Source organism: Puma concolor, chromosome D1 (assembly GCF_028749965.1).
Source record: "Puma concolor isolate L17-30 chromosome D1, mPumCon1.1.hap2, whole genome shotgun sequence".
NCBI classification, from domain to species: Eukaryota; Metazoa; Chordata; class Mammalia; order Carnivora; family Felidae; genus Puma; species Puma concolor.
In genome coordinates this window covers 59,990,138-60,011,316 of record NC_141676.1, presented here as the reverse complement: position 1 = coordinate 60,011,316, position 21,179 = coordinate 59,990,138, and the positions used below count along the sequence as shown (strand labels likewise).

General features: G+C 37.4%; 1 protein-coding gene across 1 annotated transcript in view; it reads right to left on the bottom strand.

Annotated features, from left to right (window-relative positions):
* UVRAG (UV radiation resistance associated) overlaps window positions 1-21,179 on the bottom strand; it is a 299,395-nt gene that overhangs the window by 117,939 nt on the left and 160,277 nt on the right. Inside the window, exons 9-12 of the mRNA XM_086678352.1 lie at window positions 17,500-17,584; window positions 15,590-15,677; window positions 14,179-14,239; window positions 5,549-5,714 (exon numbers count right to left, since the gene is read on the bottom strand). Of these exons, the coding sequence (XP_086534478.1) occupies window positions 5,549-5,714; window positions 14,179-14,239; window positions 15,590-15,677; window positions 17,500-17,584 (400 nt within the window). The remainder of the gene's footprint in view (window positions 1-5,548; window positions 5,715-14,178; window positions 14,240-15,589; window positions 15,678-17,499; window positions 17,585-21,179) is intronic.

Here is a 21,179-nt window from a genome sequence, read left to right as displayed (position 1 = left end):
TTTCTTTGATATCAGCCATAGGAACATTTTTTTGAGATATGTCTCCCAAGCAAGGGAAACAAAAGCAAACTTAAACTACTGGGACTACACCAAAACAAAAAGTAAACCATCAACAAAACCTGGAAGTAAACCGTCAACAAAACAAAAAGGCATTCTACAGAATGGGAGAAGATATTTGCAAATATCATATCTGGTAAGGGTTATCTGGTAAGGGTTTACTATCTAAAATAAGTAAGGAACTTCTACAACTCAACGGCAAAAACCAGAAATAATCCAGTTAAAAATGGGCAGAAGATCTGAACAGACATTCTTCCAAAGAAGACACACAGACGGCCAAGAGACACATGAAAAGATGCTCCACATCACTAATAATCACAGAAATGCAAACTAAAACCACAAAGAGGTATCACCTTACACCTGTCAGAATGGGTAAAATCAAAAACATAAGAAATAAGTGTTAGTGGGGATATGGAGCAAGAGGAACCCTCATGCACTGCTGGTGGGAATGCAAATTGGTAAAGCCACTATGGAAAACAGCATGGAGGTTCCTCAAAACAATTAAAAATCGAAATATCATATGATCCAGTAATTCCACCACTGGATGTTTACGCAAAGAAACCAAAAACATTAATTTGAAAGATATATGCACACCTGTGTTTACTGCAGCATTATTTACAACAGCCAAGTTATGGAAGCAACCCAAGTGTCCACTGGTAGATGAAGGGATAAAGAAGATGTGGTATATATATGTACAATGGAATATTACTCAGCTACAAAAAAAATAAAATAAAATCTTGCCATCTGCAACAACATGGATGGGCCTATAGAATACAGTGCTAAGTGAAATAAGTCAGTCAGAGAAAGACAAATACTATGTGATTTCACTCATATGCGGAATTTAAGAAACAAATTAACAAAGAAAAAAAGAGACAAACAAAACACAGACTCTTAAATACAGAGAACAAACTGGTGGTTGTTGCTAGAGGGGAGGTGAAGGACGGGCTAAATAGATAAAGGGGGTTAAGAGTATACTTATCTTGAGCACTGAGAAATGTATAGAATTGTTGAATCATTATATTGTACATTGTACAATTGTACATTATATTGTATATTGTGAAACTTACACAACACTGTAATGTTAGTTATACTTCAATAAAAATAATTAAAAAATAAAAGTAAAGGGCCTGGGCGGCTCCATTACTTGAATGTCTGACTCTTGATTTCTGCTCAGGTCATGATCCCAGGGTTGTGGGATCAAACCCTGCATCGGGCTCTGTGCTGTGTGTGGAGCCTGCTTAAGATTCTCTCCCTCTGCCCCTCTCCCCCACTTGTACTTTCTCTCTCTCTCTCTCACTGTAAATATAAAAAAAAATTTAAATTTTTTTAAAAATAAAAGGCACTGATTTAAACTATACAGTGTTCCCTGCCCTCTACTTGGAAACTGAGGGTCATTGTTTTACCAGATGTAATATTAAATTCTTCCATTTGGTGCCTACATTTTCTGCCTCTCCTCTTGCAGTTTCCTAAATACAGTGGAAGGTATTTCATTTCTTCATGTCTATGAACACAAAAGTCTCTCAAACTAGAACAGTTGTTCTCAAGCCTGACTCCACATTAAAATCACTTCAGGAGCTTAAAAAAAATACCTCATATTTGGGCCCTATTAACTAAATCAGAATTTCTGGGGAAGGAGTCAGAAATCTGGAGATCAGGAGCTCATTTTTAAAGGCTCCCCAGTTGACAATAATGCACAGCCAGTGTTGAGAATAACTTACCTAGAATCATCTATTATCTACCTCCCTTTAGCCAAGTGCAGTTGTTTTCTCAACTCCAATCATTCATATATCAGTTTTGGAAAGTTGTGTTTTTGCATTTGAATTTCAAATTGATAAGCAAAAAGTTGTTCATAAGATCATCTTATCTTTTAATGTCTGTATATCTATAGTGACATCTTTTTCCCCCTTATACTAGTTGTTTTGCCATCTCCTCTTTCTGAATTAGTTCTGCTAAGGGCTTATGCATTTCTCAGTTGTTTCTCAAAAGTTCTCAGGGCTAGAACTTTTGCCTGTATTTTTCTCCTCCATTGTTCAGTTGTCCATTTAATTTCTGCTCTTACTTTTATTCTTTCCTTCCTTCAACTTTCTTAGATCTTAATGAACTCTTCCTTCTCTAGTGGTTTCATGAGACTTAGAAGACTTAGATGACTGATTTGTAAATCTTTCTTTTTTTTCTACTACACGCATTTAAGGAAATGAATTTCCCTCTGGGCACAGATTTAGTTGCACCTTACAAGCTTTCATATGCTACATTCTATTATCATTCAGTTCAATGGTAATTTCAAACTTCTTTTATAGTTTCTTCTTTGATTTTACACTGTTTTTTTAAAACATTTTTTTTAATGTTTATTTTTGAGAGAGAGAGAGAGAGAGCATGCGCCAGTGCGCACAAGTGGGGGAGGGGCAGAGAGAGGAAGACACAGAATCCAAAGCAGGCTCCAGGCTCTGAGCTGTCAGCACAGAGCCCGACGCAGGCATCGAACTCACGAACCGCGAGATCATGACCTGAGCCAAAGTTGGACGTTCAACCAACTGAGCCATCCAGGCGCCCAGAAGTATAACACCCACACATTTAGGGATTTTATTATTGATTTCTAGTAAATTCCACTGTGGTCAGTAAATATACTGTAAACTATTTAAATCTCTCGAAATTTGTTGAGGCCCAGCATAATCAATTTTGGTAAATGTTTCATGTATATCTAAAAAAGAATGTATCCTACAGCTGTTGGTACAGTATTCTTCAGCCATAACTAAGGTCTAGTTTATTGAACTCTTCAAGTCTTTTAGATTCTGACTATTTTATCTGCTTCCTATAATAATTAATAAAAAGAAATATAAAGTCCTCTGTTATAATTGTGGATTTCCTTGAAATTCTGTGAATTTCTGTCTATATGTTTGAAGTCATGCTTCTAGGGATGGATGTGTGTGTGTGTGTGTGTGTGTGTGTGTGTCTGTGTATAACTGACAGCATTAAAATAAAATATCTCACTTATTTAAATTGCCTTAAACTTCATTTTGTCTGATATTAGTGTAGTTAGCTCTCATATGGATAGTATTTGTATAATATGTCTTTATTCACTCTTCTATCTTCATAATTTCTGTGTCCTTATATTTGAGGTATCTCTTGCAAGCAGGGTAAGTGTAGTTTTTTCAATCGGCCTGACAATCTTTATTTTTAAGTAGTACATTAATAACATTTAAAATTTACTGCAACTGCAGAATTTAAGTCTGGGTTCATAAGAACAAATTTACTATTTGTCTTCTGTTTGTTCCACTTGTTCAATGTTCATTTTCTTTACTTTTCTTCCCTTTTTTGGATTAATCAAGTACTGTATTTAAAACATTTTCTATTTGTATCCTCTATTAATTTTTTGCCTACACATAACAATTCTTTTAGTGGTTATGAGATTATGACATGATCCTTGATTAGTCCTCTATAAAGTAGAATCTTTACCCTCCTTTAAAATCTTAGAAAACTTTAACTCCATTTCTAGTTTCCAACATGCATAATTTCACATATATTTTATATGTATGTATTTCATATTTTATGACACTACTGAAAGGGCGGGCCTATGCTGGCCAACTCCATCTTGTTCTGTGTCCTTCACCTTGACCACACCTCCTCCCCTTGAGTAACCCCCCCCCCCCCACCTGCCTAACAGGACTCTTCCCCAGCCAATTGGCTGAGGCCACAGCCATTACCTCACCAACTGCCCCTAGGCCCCAATAAAACCTTTGTCCTTTTGAAACTCGCTCTCTCTCCCCGGTATCTCACCGCTGCGTCGGTGCAGGTAGGGGATTGAGCTCGAGCTAGCTCGAATAAAGGCTCTTTTGCTTTTGCATCGGACTCGGCTCCCTAGTGGTCTTTGGGGATCACGAATTCTGGGCATAACAACTACTATTTGTTTTGCAGTCAAAATTAATTTAGATGTACTCACACTTACCCTTTCTGTTGTCTTTGTTCTTTTCCATATTTCCATGTTTCTGTGCTATGTTTACTTTTATTCTGACTTTAGCACCTGCATTTCCCTTAGCACAGTCTGCTGGGATGCATTTTCTCAATTTTGATGGTCTGAAACATCTTTTATTTTGCCTTCATTTTTGAAGGAAATATTCACCTAGTATAGAATTCTAAGCTGGCAGTATTGTTTTATAGTACTTAAAAAATTAAAAAAAAATTTTTTTAATGTTTATTTATTTTTGAGAGTGAGAGAGAGAGACAAAGCATCAGCAGGGGAAGGACAGAGAGAGGGAGATACAGAATTTGAAGCAGGCTCCAGGCTCTGAGGTATCAGCACAGAGCTCAAAGCAGGGCCCTCAAGCAATGAGCCCTCAAGCAATGAGATCAGGACCTGAGCCGAGGTCAGATGCTTAACCAACTGAGCCACCCAAGCGCTCCTGTTTTATATATAGTACTTTTAAAATGTCTTTGCATCACTTTTATGGTTCCTAAAGATTCTACTGAGAAATTAGCTTTCAGTTTTATTGTTGCTCTTTTGATGCTAAGTTGTCTTTTTTTTTACTAACTACTTTCAGTATTTTCACTTTGTCTTTGGTTTTCAGTTGTTTTAATATAATTTCCTTAAGTATGTTTGCTTTGTACTTACGAGTTGCAGTTAATGCTTCTAGAATTTGTAGCTTGATACATTTCGTCAAATTTGAGAAATTCTGTCATTAACTCTTAAATATTACATTTATTACCCTCTATGCTTTCTTTTCCCCCTCTGTGACCCCAACTATATGTATTATATGTATTGTATGTATATGTATTATATGTATCTTTTTATTGGGTCCTATGTCAGTCTAGCACTTTTCTATATAATCCATCTTTTTTTTTATTTGTGCTTTGGTCAGGATATTTTCTACTGACCTATCTTCCAGTTCACTAATCTACTATTCAGACATGTACAACCTGCTGCTGAGTCTTTTATGCTTTTCTTGCTTGTCTGACAAATCTTTAATCATTTCACTTGTTGACTAGCAAGCACTAGGTTCTACATGAGAATATGCAGAGTATATAACACTTGTTCTCACAAAAGCAAATTAAATGAGTCAATCTTGCTATCATTAGCAATTTTAAGAAGTGTAGGATTTATTATAATCTAAATGAATAACCACATTCTATTTAAAAGAAATGAAGCACTGGGGCGCCTGGGTGGCTCAGTCGGTTAAGCGTCTGACTTTGGCTCAGGTCACGATCTCACTGCTCATGAGTTCGAGCCCCGCAGCGGGCTCTGTGCTGACAGCTCGGAGCCTAGAGCCTACTTCAGATTCTTTCTCCATCTCTCTGCCCCTCCCCTGCTTGTGCTCTGTCTGTCTGTCTCTCTCTCAAATATAAAAAAATAAAACATAAAAAATATATATATATTTTAAAATGAAGCACTTCACAAAGGATATATAAAAAATCACAATCTAGGTCACATTTTATATTTTTAATATATTCCATGTTTCAAACTGGCTTATATTAAAAGTATATAAAAAAAGATACTTACTCTCTCTCCTTTTCGGTCAGTTTGTCATTGATATTATCTTTGATTGTTGATCTAGATCCCTTATGAATTATAGGATATCTCAGGGGCACTTGTAGGAAAAAGGAAATCATGGAGACCAAATGTGCAGTGTAACCAAGGGCAACAGCAATGCTTCCATCGTCTTTTGCTGTAAATTCAAAAGCAGAGGAAAAGAAAATAACTATTTACCTTATAAATGTATATAATAGATCATAATCAATTTCAAGAGATTTCATAAGAAATAACTAGTAAATAAAATATTAATCACATCTAAATTATAGGATTTTTAAATAAATCTAAACATATTAACAAGACTTGAAATTTCACTTACTGTATTTAAAACTACCGCCCAATAATTAATGTGATGAGATTGACATTTCATGTTTATCTTAAGAGTTCTTTTTTAATTTTTTTTTTTTTTCAACGTTTATTTATTTTTGGGACAGAGAGAGACAGAGCATGAACGGGGGAGGGGCAGAGAGAGAGGGAGACACAGAATCGGAAACAGGCTCCAGGCTCTGAGCCATCAGCCCAGAGCCCGACGCAGGGCTCGAACTCAGGGACCCTGAGATCGTGACCTGGCTGAAGTCGGACGCTTAACCGACTGCGCCACCCAGGCGCCCCTATCTTAAGAGTTCTTAATACACTCTAATATCCATTACTTTCCTGGCATTTTTAAAGACAGAAATAATACCTGGTCTGTTATAATGTGAAAATTAGTTTCAGAGGTTCAATCATAGTACACTACATGAGCATTATATTTTATTCATTAACAACTTTATAAACAATATAGTTCTACTGCTGTACTATTGTACAAATTATTAAGTCTAAGGTAAAGTGAAATGGCACAATGCATCCTTATGGGGTATTTTCTCACTATCTACGAGACAGCGTTGCATAAATAAGACTGAAGTTAGAAACAGGATAGTGAGGAAAAATATTTTAAAAAGGAAAGTAAAAGTCCAAAAACCACAGTTTATATCTTATTGATTCAATTTAGGTAGAAGCAACTGTTGGGGCAAAAATGTATGTACCCAACGGTCAAACATAAGCATCTATCTTTTAAGAAGTCACAGATAGGGGCGCCTGGGTGGCGCAGTCGGTTGAGCGTCCGACTTCAGCCAGGTCACGATCTCGCGGTCCGTGAGTTCGAGCCCCGCGTCAGGCTCTGGGCTGATGGCTCGGAGCCTGGAGCCTGTTTCCGATTCTGTGTCTCCCTCTCTCTCTGCCCCTCCCCCGTTCATGCTCTGTCTCTCTCTGTCCCAAAAATAAATAAAAAACGTAGAAAAAAAAATTAAAAAAAATAAAAAAATAAAAAAAAAAAAAAAAAAAAAGAAGTCACAGATAGGGGCGCCTGGGGGGCCCAGTCAGTTAAGTGTCTGATTCTTGTTTTCGACTCAGGGCATGATCTCATGGTTTGTGAGTTTGAGCCCTGCATAGGGCTCTGCATTAACGGTGCAGAGCCCGCTTGGGATTCTCTCTCTGCCTTCCCCTGCCGCCCCCTCCTCCCCCCGTATGCACATGCTCTCTCTCTCAAAAGAAAATAAACTTAAAAAAAAAAAAAGAAGTCACAAATAATTACATTTTTTTAACATTTCTTTATTTTTTTTTTCAACGTTTATTTATTTTTGGGACAGAGAGAGACAGAGCATGAACGGGGGAGGGGCAGAGAGAGAGGGAGACACAGAATCGGAAACAGGCTCCAGGCTCTGAGCCATCAGCCCAGAGCCTGACGCGGGGCTCGAACTCACGGACCGCGAGATCGTGACCTGGCTGAAGTCGGACGCTTAACCGACTGCGCCACCCAGGCGCCCCAACATTTCTTTATTTTTGAGAGACAGAGAGAGACAGCGCACGAGCGAGGAAGGAGCAGAGAGAGGAGACACAGAATCTGAAGCAGGCTCCAGGCTCTGAGTTGTCAGTACAGAGCCCAACCTGAGACTCGAACTCACAAATGATGAGATCATGGCCCGCGCCAAAGTCGGACACTCAACCGACTGAGCCACCCAGGTGCCCCAACATTTTTAACTCACCATCTAGACTTCTGCTACTACCTACCAAGGATAATAATCACCAGGTACTCAGAAGACAGTAAGAAAGGAAAACGTTTCAAGTTTGCCCCAGAAGGAACAAAAAAGTTAACTGTTTGGTATATAGTCTTCCCAAAATACTTTTAAAAGTTCTCACACACACACACACACACACACACACACACACACACACACCTCTAAAAGGCTTAAACACATAATCTAGAATATCTCTAGCTAGAGAAAAGGCTGAAATAATTGAGATGACCTTGGCTTGATTTCTAAAGGTTATCTTTAACTTCAATTATTAGTGGTAATTTTCACGTTCTTTTTATATTTAGTTATCCAAGTACTACCTTCTTGTTGTAGGAATGCCACTATAGTCATCTATTCATCATTTCATTCTCCACCACTGACTACCACAGCGGATTCTTGGTTTCTCTTTGAGTATACTACAAAAACAGATAACATTCACTGTATACTTTCTTCTGCAAGGAACTGACTATAGTACTTTTATTTATGATAGTCATTAATTCATCAACAATTATGAAACTGGGTACCTTTTTATATGCTATTTCGTTCGTTTCACAGATGAAGAACCTAAGGGTCAAAGAAGTTATGGAACCCATCTGAAGTAACACAGTAACACCATATGGGCTGGCCTGATACCAGTGCCTCTGTCTTTAAGCACTCCACCATACTGTCTCAGAAGTTTACTGTGGAACACAACAATTTAACTTGGGCACTAGAATGTACCAAGCATATGACACACTTGTATCACCTTAGTTTCTTCACGCTTCTCTTATAAGGGCAAAGGACACCGAGTTCTCTGTGACTTGTCAAGTGTTTGACTGAGAATGGGCTTCTCAACTAAAATTTGATGTTCTCTCAAATCAAACTGCTGAAGAAAATGAACCAGCATTCATTTCAACTGACTACTCAGTCATGCCCTAACTGACTAGAATCCTAACTGTTCTTAGAGACCATGTCCTCTTGCCCCAGTCCCATGCAAGTACCTTGAGTCCTATAACACTTGTGTTGAAATCTGGATACCACAGTACCTTAGAGACTAAAATTACATTCGACTACATTGTAAATTCACCACATTATAATTTAATCATCATATAATGTTAGAGCTAGGAGGAATCTCAAATCACTGAATCTGATGCCAGCAATTTAGAGCTGAGAAAAAAATGTAATTCAGACTGTATAAGTGACTTGATCATAGTCCTACAGGTAAAATCCATGAGTGATAAAATAAGAGGGTGAACTGTATATACCCCCCCTGCCCTTAAAATATCTATCCCTGGAGTCACAGCTAGGCTACTGAAGTCTATGAGAAGTCACTGAATCCTGTGCCTCCGCTTTCTGTAAAGGGTAAGGCCTATCGAATTTAAAATATTTCTATCAGTAAAAGGACTTGGTCTTTAAGAACTTTCTTCTGAAGTGGGAGAAGAGGAAGCAGACAACTTACAGTAATGAAGTATAATACTACACTAAGTTTGGACTTTTTTATATGTGCTTTACACTAAGCTTTTCCCTTCCTATGAGGCCAGACAGAAAAGAATTTGCAAACTTCTAGAAAGCAGCAGCAGGCCTCTTAACCAGCCTTCCAAACAGGTCAAATGCAAACTATGAATGCTTAAAAAAAAACCTATCCAATGCTAAACACACAAGCATCTACATTTTTCCATATTACTGAAAGGCTAATAATACTAAGGAATTGCATTTGTAAATTTTGAGACCACATCCACGTATCTATTAAAAGAACAAAAACTAGTCTTCTAACAGCACCTCTTTTCAATGACCAAAACAATTTGGCTTAAATTTAAAGATAAAAAGGCATCTCTATGAGAAGCCTACGCATGCAAATCAAAATCCAAAAAGAAACAGCAAAAGCCGAAAACTCGCTAAAATTGGAAATCGGCTTTGATTCTGGTTATTCACACTCACCATTGTTTCCACCACAAGACTCCCCGCTCCGCCTATTAAAAACCCTAGGTTGTTTCCATTCCAGGCCACAGTGCTCAGTCATAGCCTCACTGTTAAACGCCACGGTGTTGGATTTCCAATATTGAAGCTTTATATTAAAAAGCATTTTAAAAGGACCACGGGTGAGGCATTACAGGGCCCAAGGGTATTCCAATACCCTCAAAAGGAAAACCACCTCCTGGTAGGGAAGTCACTTTCATCACCCCAAGACCACTGAACCTCCAGTGGGAAAATGTGAGCTCATGTGGTTAATTATGGCTATTGCTGGCCACGAACCTCAGATGTCACTTTCTGTTGCCAATCACTTTAGCTAAAAAACCAAAAGGTTTAAGGTTTCCAGCATTCCAAGATCTAAAAGACGTTTTACCTGCCAAAGCCAAAACCTGGCTCTCGGGGGTGTGCTTTTCCAGTAAGCATTAATGACGTCCCTAACACCTAATGCAGAGCAGAGGTTTGCGTTCCTTATGCCGCTCTCGGGGTTAGGAAGGTTACAGATGATAGGCTTGCTGGGGAGAAGGAGTTGGAGGGGGGTGGAAGGGTTCAGAGAGAACAGGAATAAACTGTAGGACTCAGGTGTGTGAAAAAGAGCTTAATTTAAACAATGCTTTCAGGGGCTTAAAACCAAAACAAAAATCTGCAGTTTCCTCATAATAATTTCTGATTTGTTTTTCAAACGTGAGTAGTTATTCAGAGCAGCAGTTTTTGTGTCATTTTTATGATAATAAATACCATCAACCCACAATGGCCATGACAATATTATAAATTGATTCAAATGCCCCTTTGACTTATATGTTGGACAAACTATTAATATTCAAATGCATCCAAGTACAAATAAGTGATCTAAAAGCTCTTACCATCCTGCCTTCCCAATCACTGAGGCAGCTGATTTGGTAAGGAACCAAGCACTCACTGATCCAGACAGGACAAAATATTTAAGACTCTAATCACTGCCACAGCATCTATGGAATCATTCCATGTTCTCAATGAGACACTGTTTGACATATGGTCTCTCCTTTCCAAGAAATCATGCCTGCATAAAGGAATACAGACACAGAAGGAAATCTGGGTCTCATTACCACAAAAGGCTCTCGTGTTATGGATTACTTAAAAACACACACAAACAATTTTTTTTTTTTTTTTTTTTTTTTACAAGAAATGTCTCAGTCAATGGAACTCAAATGAATACCCTTCACCGACAACTTTCTCCCATGGTGTCCAGGCTTCTTTGGCATACTCTAACAGTAACTTACCCATTTAGAAAAGAACAATAAAGTTTGGGCCACTACAGTAGAGTTTCCCAAACAGTGTCGACCCAGGCATTGTAAAGTCTATCCCAGCAAAGTCTCTCACAAATATCACAGAATAACCAGTTTGGAGTTCCTTACGAGAAAATGACCAAGAATGCAGCTGTTACAGAACACTAAAAAGCTGTCAGAAGTTTGGAAGAGGTTATTATTCAAAACAAGGACAAAAACGGCATCATGACAGGAATAATATGGACCTCAAAACCAGACTGACCAGGAATGACTTTAGCTCTGCTACTGGCTAGTATGAGTCTTTGGAAAAATTAACTAATCTCTCTGAGCCTCAATTTTCTTGTCTTAAAAAAAAAAAAAATTGAGTGTAATTCTTTCCTTCACAGAAGGAATTCATTCTCACAGTTGTGAAAATTAAATAAACAAGAAGCACCACGCATGATGTTCCATGTTACCATATTTCTCTACTCTCCCAATCTAAAATGTCCTCCTACCCTTCTCTCACCAGGGGAATACTATTTCATCGTTTAAGACACCTCAGGCACCATCTTCCCTGTAAAGGTTTTCACGATCCCCTCCTGACGGCACTGAGTATTTCCACTTCTTTGAATCTTGGGTACCTACTATAAACTTCAAAGTGCCTGACACAGGGTATGAAATCAATAAATATGTCTTGATGGCTCTGATTACAAGTTTAATGGCCTCACCTGGACCGAAAGCCCACTGAGGTAGGATCAATGTCCTACTCATCTTTGCACACTCTCAGCACCTGGCCCAGCAGGTGACACAACACAAGACATTCAGTGAATTGAGAATATGGAAGTGCCTTGCAGAATGCTAACATAAGATTTTAAAGTCCAACACCACCATATGTGCTTCTTAAAATTTCTGATTGTGAGGCATCACAGGGAGCGAACAGGGCCTTAGAGTGAAAAATTACACATTTGTTTCATTTTATCTCCCATTTCATTTTCAGCAAACTGCACTAAAACGCTAAACTAATTATTTAAAGGGTGGGAAAAATAGATTCAGCTTGTTGGACATACTAAGAAGACAGAGCTGGCAAAAGCTGTGAAAAACTAGGAAACAGAATACTTTATAGAACACAAAAATAGAATCGAAGATTGATTATATCATCAGCTCATGTCATCCCTCTCTTAAAGCCCTGCAGGGTTTTCCCACTCCACTGAGAATAACACAAACACCCTACGGTGGCCTCTAGGCCTTGGCTGACCTCCTCCTACCTTCCTCCTGCTCGCTACTCTCCAGTCACACAGGTCTGGTCTTTTTGGTCTTTCCTTCTTTCTCTCCTACTTTCCTCCCTTTCCCTCCTCTCTCTCACAACCAATTCCCATTACATCTACATGAGTACCTTACATACAAAGCTCTTTCAAGTATTATTATCTCATTCAGTCATCACAATAAATGAGAATGTAGGTATTACCCATTTTATAGGTGAAGAAATTAAGCTGAGGGATTATATGATTTGCCCAAAATACAGGTCTTTTCTCCCATACCCCCTACCCTGAATTTTTTTTTCCAGATATATCAAGTTCATTGCTCCATCGTGAACTTTGTACTTGCTGCCCCCTCTTCGAGGAAAGCTCTTCCCCCAGATGTAGCAGAGAGTTGGATCCTTTCAGCCTTCAAATTTTCTGTCCAATGTTTCTTCTCAGAGAGGCCTTCTCTAACTGCTTTCTCTAAAGTAGGTTCCCCTACTGTCTATAATAACATATTCCTTTATTAAATACTTGTTAAATACTTATTTTCTTATTGGTTGTCTCCCTCAAAAGATTGCACACTCCATGAAAGGAGAGAACATATTTGTTTCTTCTATCATTATATCCTCAAAATCCAGCACAGTGCCTGGCATATAGGTGTGCTCAATTAGTACTTTCTCCAATTGATCGTTGCTCTATATCCCCGGAACCTGGCACAAGGCTCAAGGTACTCAATAGGTTTGTTGAACGAATGAACGAATGAGGAAAAAGATGTGTTATGGCCTTCAGGACACCATAACTTGCCTAAAATCAACACCAAAACACATCTCCATGACTTATGGAGATTAGAAGGAACATTTTACAATGGAAACCTGACAAATCTGGGATAGATCGTTACCTAGTTTTGTGGTCTTGAGCAAGTCACTAACTAAATAGCTCATTTACATGCTATGTAATATGAGATTATACCACTTTCTTTACAGGTTTCCTTTGTTTTGTGAGGATTAAAGATAAGGCAAATGTAATGCTTTTACAGATCTAATCTTCTCAACATTAATGCAAACCAGGTAAGGACATGAATCAATATGTTCATAATATCGATTAGGAAATCAACTTTTGAGTTGAGTTTAGATGGCTTGCTCCAAATTACATGGTTTCTAGAAGGGGGAACAGGACTTAATACAGGTTTTCCCATTCCTATTTTATCACTCATATTATGTCCCAACTACTTGCTGTAAGGGTTGCTGTGAAGGCCAAAGTAGGTAATAAATCAGTCTTAAATGTTAAAGGACCATAAATAACAACATTTTCTTTATCGGGAAATGGAGGAAGGTCCCAAACAAAACCTGTAATGCCGTCTTCTTGAATAACTTCTTCCCACATACATAATATGCTACCTTTGGGAATAATCTATAAAGCTATTTAATAAGCCTCAAAGCACTGCATAGGCTAGGGGAAAAGAACCCACTTTGCTAACAATAAAAAAAAAAAAAAACGTCTTTACCAAAATGTCAAATAAAAGAAGTTCTTTCCTTTGGCCTACTGGTAAAGAGATTAGGAACTTTAAAATATAGCAATTACTATAAGTCACAGTCTATAATATCTCTAATGTAACTTTTTCTTAGTTCAAAGAGGACAGAAATGACAGTGTAACAAAAGTTGAGCCTGTGGTAGTAGGAATGTCACAAAATCAAATTTTCAAAGACGTTTCATGTTACCAGACATATGATTTTCTAAATAACAACAGAACAGATTAATGTTGGTTGTGCTTCTGCTCCCAACCACATACAAATCTTTCATGAAAATCAAACCAAAAGGATAGGGAGATTATTAGTATTCTTAAGAATGCCATTGTCTGATTTTCTTAAAGCCCACATAAAAACGATTTTCTTTTAAATTTCAAATATACAACTCAATAATTTTTTCCCCATGATTAGAACTAAATATCCTCTTAAGTCTCCCATCAGAGAATCTGACTCTTTCATTTGGGAAGGGACAGAAGGTCCAAAAACCCTCTGCTAGGCAACCAACTCTTCAAGATATCTCTATTTTTTTCTCTGCAACCTACCCATATATCATATACACCAAATCTTTAGATGTAAAAAGAAATAAAATACCTTGGAAGTCCTCAGAATTGGGCAACTTGACACCACATACAAAGTAATCCTTATGCTCATTCTGTGAATACAACCAAAGAATGAAATTAATTCTTTTTCTGTTTAAAGCACAGAAACCCTAGGTTAAATCTCAGAGGATTAAGCAGACCAGTGTTAACTCAAAGATAATACTGTTCTAGACACAAAATAGTATCATAATTGTTGAAGCCGGATGATGAGTACATAATGATTCATTATACTACCATCTGCACATTTATATATACTTGAAATTTTCTAGAATATAAACATTTAAAACATCATGTCCAAGCAAAAAGCCATGTAAAATTTTTATTACAAAAACATCCCCACGAGTCCATAGTTATAAACGAAGATTTTTCAATGGAATTAACAAAATTCTGTAAGCAACCTAAAATGCTATTAGCTTTCCTCAGAAAATTAGTCTTTTAAATTTCTTTTCATTAAAAAGAAAATAAAGCCATCAAGTTTGGTGATTTGGCTCTCTAAAAGAGAATTCTCATCTTTCTAATTTTATTGAAGTTTTACTTTTTACATTTACTCTAAAAAACTAGATTCAAAAACTTAACCTCCTGGCAGTTACCCCAGGAATTTCCTAAGTAGTACTAACAAATACAAATTAATTACCAGTTATATTTTTAAAGCAGTACACATGCATCTGCATGTATGCGTCAGAAATGCGGGACTCCTGGGGGGCTCATTCAGTTAAGCATCTGACTCATGATTTTGGCTCAGGTCACGATCTCATGGTTAGTGAGATTGAGCCCTGCATCATCGGCTCTGTGCTGACAGCACAGAGCCTATTTGGGATTCTCTCTCTCTCTCTCTCTCTCTCTCTGCTCTACCTTGCCTTGTGCTCTCTCTCTCTCAAAATAAATAAACGAAAGAAAGAAAGAAAGAAAGAAAGAAAGAAAGAAAGAAAGAAAGAAAGAAGAAAGAGAAAGAGGGAGGGAGAAAGAAAGGAAAGGAAAAGAAAAGAAAAAAGAAAAGAAAGAAGGAAGGAAGGAAGGAAGGAAGGAAGGAAGGAAGGAAGGAAGGAAGAAAGAAAGAAAGAAAGAAAGAAAGAAAGAAAGAAAGAAAGAAAGAAAGAAAGAAAGAAATGATGGCAGTGGATAATCTGGCTGAGTAAAAAAGATCATAAGGAAACCAGAAATTTATCTGGCATTCTTTCAGATGAAAATGAGTACATTTCACCATCAAATTGCTATAAAAAACCAAATGGTGGAACTGAATGCCAATTCATTCCAAATCTATTTTTTTAAATAGATATTAGCTTCTGAATGATTCATGACAAAGCATATGATTAAGACTAGAGCAATGAATTTTTTCATTGAGAGGAAATTTCAAACAGAAACCATCTTTAAAAAGATTTTTTCCCAGAAAATTTGAAACTTACCAAATCAATAGGGTAAATGTAGGAAAGCTCAGATAGTAATTGCCTGCAACGAATTGTCAACTGAGCATTAGTCTTCAGAAAGAGTTCTCTGATAAGGAAAGATAAAAAGCATATTTGTTAAAAAAAAAAAAGTTTTCATGCTAATATTTATTTCCACATAATTGATGCAGAGGAAGATTAAATGGCCTGCAGTGGGCCACAGAAACTCAGAAGTAGAGTCAGAATAATAGCTAACATGAATCCTGACCTATCTCTAAATAGTATAAGATCAAGATAACTATATACTGAGGCCTACTGTGTGTATCAGGCATCATGCTAAGAGATGTAAAGGGTACAAAAAATCATTGACTGTGCACCTACCGCTATATGCCAGGAGCTTTACAAACGGCTTTACTTATTAGAATAATTCAATTAGGTTGATATTATTATACCCATTTTACAAACAAGGATAAAAAATTTAGAGAAGCTCAGTAAGAAGACCAGGGTCTCATTTAATCTGAAAGCCAATCTGATTTCAGAAAATATCTACATGGTATTATCTTTAAAAAGTATTCTATTTTTCACTCACAGCTACTGCCTGCCATATTAGGAAAATAGAATAAAAAGAACAAACAATAAGCTGTGGCATGAGATGATGCAGCTCTTCTCTTGAACTAAAGAAATAAGACCATGAGATAAAATATCCATAGAATAAATTACCTGCTCAATTGTGCTAATGATTAAAAAAAAAAAAAAAGAGGAATTCAGCAAAACTGTAGGTCAAAGTAGAACGTAAAAGTAGTAGTATAACACAAAGAGCATTAAAGAGTTAAAGGGATCTAGTCCTGCTTTCCTTGTGAGCTGGTCAAAATAACTTCCCAGAGCCTTGCCTTCCTATCTGCAAATTGAGAGGATTAGACCAGATGATCTCCACGGTTCTTTCCAGGTCTAACATTCTTGAATGTTCAATTGCTAAGGTTTCTTGAAGAAAAATGTAGGATGAGATGAGTTTCCAGAAAAAGGGAGTAAACATGAGCAAAAGAACAGAGGTGGCATCAAATTAAGCATGTGCTGGAAAAAATAAAGAGAAAAACTATTAGCACCTATGAAATGAATGTTGTGGAGCAACTGAAATGAACTACAGTTGTACAGTGCCAATTTGCTGAAGGTTATTTGAAAGTTAAGCAAAACAATCACCATGACTTCTTAAAAGGAGAAAAAATATGGTAAAAATAGTATTTTAAGAGGGGAGGTCTGATAAGCAACATGGAGGATGAACTGGAAAAGTGGAGAGACTGATGTTAGAAAGACAAGCTAGGAGCTGTGGAGGTAATCCAAATGGACGAACACTAAACAGGAGTAAGTCTGAAGAAAAGACCATAAGCTACACTACATGTGGAAGACAGGAAGAGGAGAAGATTCAAACATTAAGTCATGGTGCAGTGGCCTTAAAAACTAGAAGAATAGGGGTGCCTGGGTGGCTCAGTCAGTTAAGCATCCCACTCCTGATTTCAGCTCAGGTCGTGATCTCACGGTTCGTGAGTTCAAACCCTGCGTGGGGATCTGTGCTGAAAGCACCCAGCCTGCTTGGGATTCTCTCTCTTCCCCTCCCCTGCTTTCTCTCTCTCTCTCTCTCTCTCTCTCTCTCTGAAAAATAAATAAACATTAAAAATAAATAAGCAATACATAAATAAACTAGAAAATCAACTGTTCACATTTCTCATTAGGCTAGGAGCTCTCGTAACTACTTTTAGCGCGTGCATGACGCTCAGTAGGGTGCTTCAAAAATGTTTGTTGAATAAATGAATGTGGCACTGATGTGTGTGGAATATAAATGAATACCAGCAGCTTTTACAGAATCCTGCTTTCCCAAATCCTACCCTTAAGGTAAACTCAACACTCTTAACTATTATTCTCAGTGTTGCATTTACCTTTTCGCAGTACACTCCTTCCTCAATTCATTCAGAGATTCCTTCTGGAGTTGAAGCTTGAGGTGCTCAGTTGAAAATGCACTTCCTAGAGACAGATGGAGGAAGACAATTCCAGATGTAACACTGCTGATACCACTGTTCAATTACAACCAAACACGCAGAGCCCATCCCCCGACTATGAGAGAGCAATAGAGTTCAGAGGCAAAGTAAACTGGGGATAGAAGTCTTCTGGGGGAATTAACTAGAAAAAACTTCCCTACTTGTTCAATTTTGACACAAGTCCAGCCTCTAGCAGGAGTCAAAGAGTAAGTCAAAGAGTAATCTGCCTCCAGATTTCTGGATTGCTGACCAAGAAACCCTGATGAGATTTCAAAATTCAGACTTCATTAAAAAAAAATTTTTTTTTTAATATTTATTCACCTTTGAGAGACAGAGAGAGACAGGATGTGAGGTGGGGGGGGGGGCAGAGAGAGAGAGGGAGACACAGAATCCGAAGCAGGCTTCCGGCTCTGAGCTGTCAGCACAGAGCCCGATGCGGGACTCAAACTCACTGACTGCGAGATCATGTCCTGAGCCGAAGTCGGATGCTCAACCAACTGAGCCACCCAGGCATCCCCAGACTTCATTTTAAAAGAAAGCGGCTATAGACTCTGGTGTTAATGGTTATTCACTAAAGGTTCATCAATTGTAATAAACAGATCTCTCTGGTGGGAGATGCTGATAATAGAGGAGGCTATGCATGTGTGAGAGCTGGGGCTATATGGGAAATCTCTGCAACTTCGGCTCAAGTTTGCTATGAACCTAAAAACTGCTCTAATAAATAAAGTTTGTTTATTTATTTATTTATTTATTTATTTATTTAAAAAAATTTTTTTTAACGTTTATTTATTTTTGAGACAGAGAGAGACAGAGCATGAACAGGGGAGGGTCAGAGAGAGAGGGAGACACAGAATCTGAAACAGGCTCCAGGCTCTGAGCTGTCAGCACAGAGCCCGACGAGGGGCTCGAACTCACGAATCATGAGATCGTGACCTGAGCCGAAGTCGGACGCTTAACCGACTGAGCCACCCAGGCGCCCTAAAGTTTATTTATTTTTTAAGTGGTTAATTTCTTCTCACCCACAAATGCTATACAGCAACGTTTCTGAGAGTATAAAAAGTAGAAAAGGAAAAATTACCTGCATTTTGACTGCTATCGCGTAGTTCATAAATATAAGTAGTTTTAGCTACAATCACAGTGTGCAGGAAATGTATATTCTGATTTTTCCATATTATGTCATAAGCATTTTTACATGTTGACAGATAGTCTAAGTTATAATGTTTAATGGCTGTGTAAAATTCAACTCTGTGGATGTGAATTATATGAATATTCCACATTTTAACTGATACCCCAAACCCCAAACCCATTACAGAACATTTAATTTCCTTTAAGTGTTTGCTTTAGCATTACACAGAGATTAGTATTTGTGTTTATATGCCTGATTGTTATATTTACATCAACTTCTGGAACCTCCATGTCCATTTATGTGATCATAAAATCTTTCTACATCTTCCTACTCTAAGAAATGAGAGCATCTTCTGTTCTTGACAATCCAGGCCTGACAGCACCAGAAATACTGAAGCACAGAAAAACAATCTTAGATCCAGACACACTACTCTTACAAAGGGGTTTGGTTTCATGAACTATGATCCAACAGGAAAAGGGGCCTTCAACTATTCTGCACCTCTCCTGCGAGAAGGAACGAGAAGTACATTACTGAACATTATACAGTTTAGACCTTAGCACTAAGTTCACCAACTTAAGTCATTTTATCAACATATTTCTAAGTACCCTTCTCTTCTCTCACACCTGTATTTAAATGATCCACATGTTGGTAACTTTGCCCCCCCAAATAGAACATAATCAAGGAGCACCACTCGTCTCCTTTAGCCCCAGTATAATTCCTCCCCACATCTTAATCTTTAATGATTTCAGATGACATTCAGATTGACAACTTTCACCCCCCACCCCATGTACGTGTTGAACGATTACCAAAGATTTGAAAATTTCCAGATTTATCTATTAGTGATTTCTAGTTTATTTCTTTTAGTCAGAGACCATATTTTGCATTATTCTGATTCTTTTTTAATTTGTTTTATGATAGCAACTATGGCCTAACCGAATGTTCAATGCGCGTACGATAAAAAGGTATATTCTGATAGTGTGCAGTGGGGTGGTCTGCTGTTAATCAGGGAAAGTTAGTTAATAGTGTTAAGGTCTTTATCCTTACTGATTTTCACTTCACTTGTTCTATGAATTACTGAGAGATGAGTGTTGCAGCTTTCAGCTTTAATTATAGATTTGGCTATTTCTTCTTCCAATTTTATCAGTTTTTGCTATATACACACACACATTTAACATTGTGTGTGTGTAGTGTATACATATACGTTGTATATATATAGTGTATATATGGTGTATATATGGTTTGCGTGTGTGTGTATATATATATATACGTAAATATACATATATACATGTGTACACACACACACATATAGTGAAGCTCTGTTATGTTCATACATATTTAGAATTGTCATATCTTTTTGTGACTGACCTCTCTACCATAATGTAAAATCTGTCTTTATCACAGGTAATATTCACTGTTCTGAAATCTCCTCTTCTAATATAATATTGACACTCTGGCCTTCTTTTAATTTGTATCTGCATGGTGTACTATTCCCATTCGTTTACTTTTAATCAACCAATCTATCTACCTTTATATTAAAAGTGGGTTCCTTACAGATAGCATCTAGTTGGGTTTTTTTAAATGTAAATTAATTCGAACAATCTCAGTTTTTTAACTGAGGTATTTTGATTGCTTATACTTAATATAATCATTGACATTTAGATTAAAATCTACCATTTGGCTAGTTGTTTTCTATATATTCTACCTATTCTCTGTTCCTTTTTCCCTTCTTTTTTCATGCTTTTGAATTGAATATTTTTTTACAATTCCCTCTTTCTTCACGATTGGCTTAGTCTTATCTCCATTTTATTTTATTTTTTAATTTTTTTTAATGTTTATTTACTTTTGAAAGAATGAGACAGAGGCGTGAGTGTGGGAGGGGCAGAGAGAGGGAGACACAGAATTGGAAGCAGGCTCCAGGCTGTCAGCACAGAGCACGATGTGGGGCTCGAACTCACAGACCACGAGATCATGACCTGAGCTAAAGTTGGACACTTAACCGACTGAGCCACCCAGGCGCCCCAGTCTTATCTCTATTTTAAATTTTTCGTGGCTGCCCCAGAGTTTACAGTATATAACTTCAATAAATAAGTCTACCTTCAAATATTATTATACTACTTCATGGAGAGTATAAAAACCTGAAAATACTATACTCCCAATTCTTCCCTTCCCCACTCTTCACATTCTTCACACATTTTACTTTATGCATGTTATAAACCCCAAAACACTGCTATTTTTGCATTAGAAAATCAACTGTCTTTTATAGTAATTAAAAATAAGAAAAAATGTCTTCATAGTATCTTCAACCATTTCTGGAGATCTCATTTTTTGTGTGTGTAGAGCCACATTTCTGTCTGGTATCATTTTTCTTCCACTGAAGAAATTCTTTTAACATTTCTTAAAATGTAGGACTGGTGGTAATGAATTGTCTTAGTTTTTTGTCAAAGAGTCTCTTAGC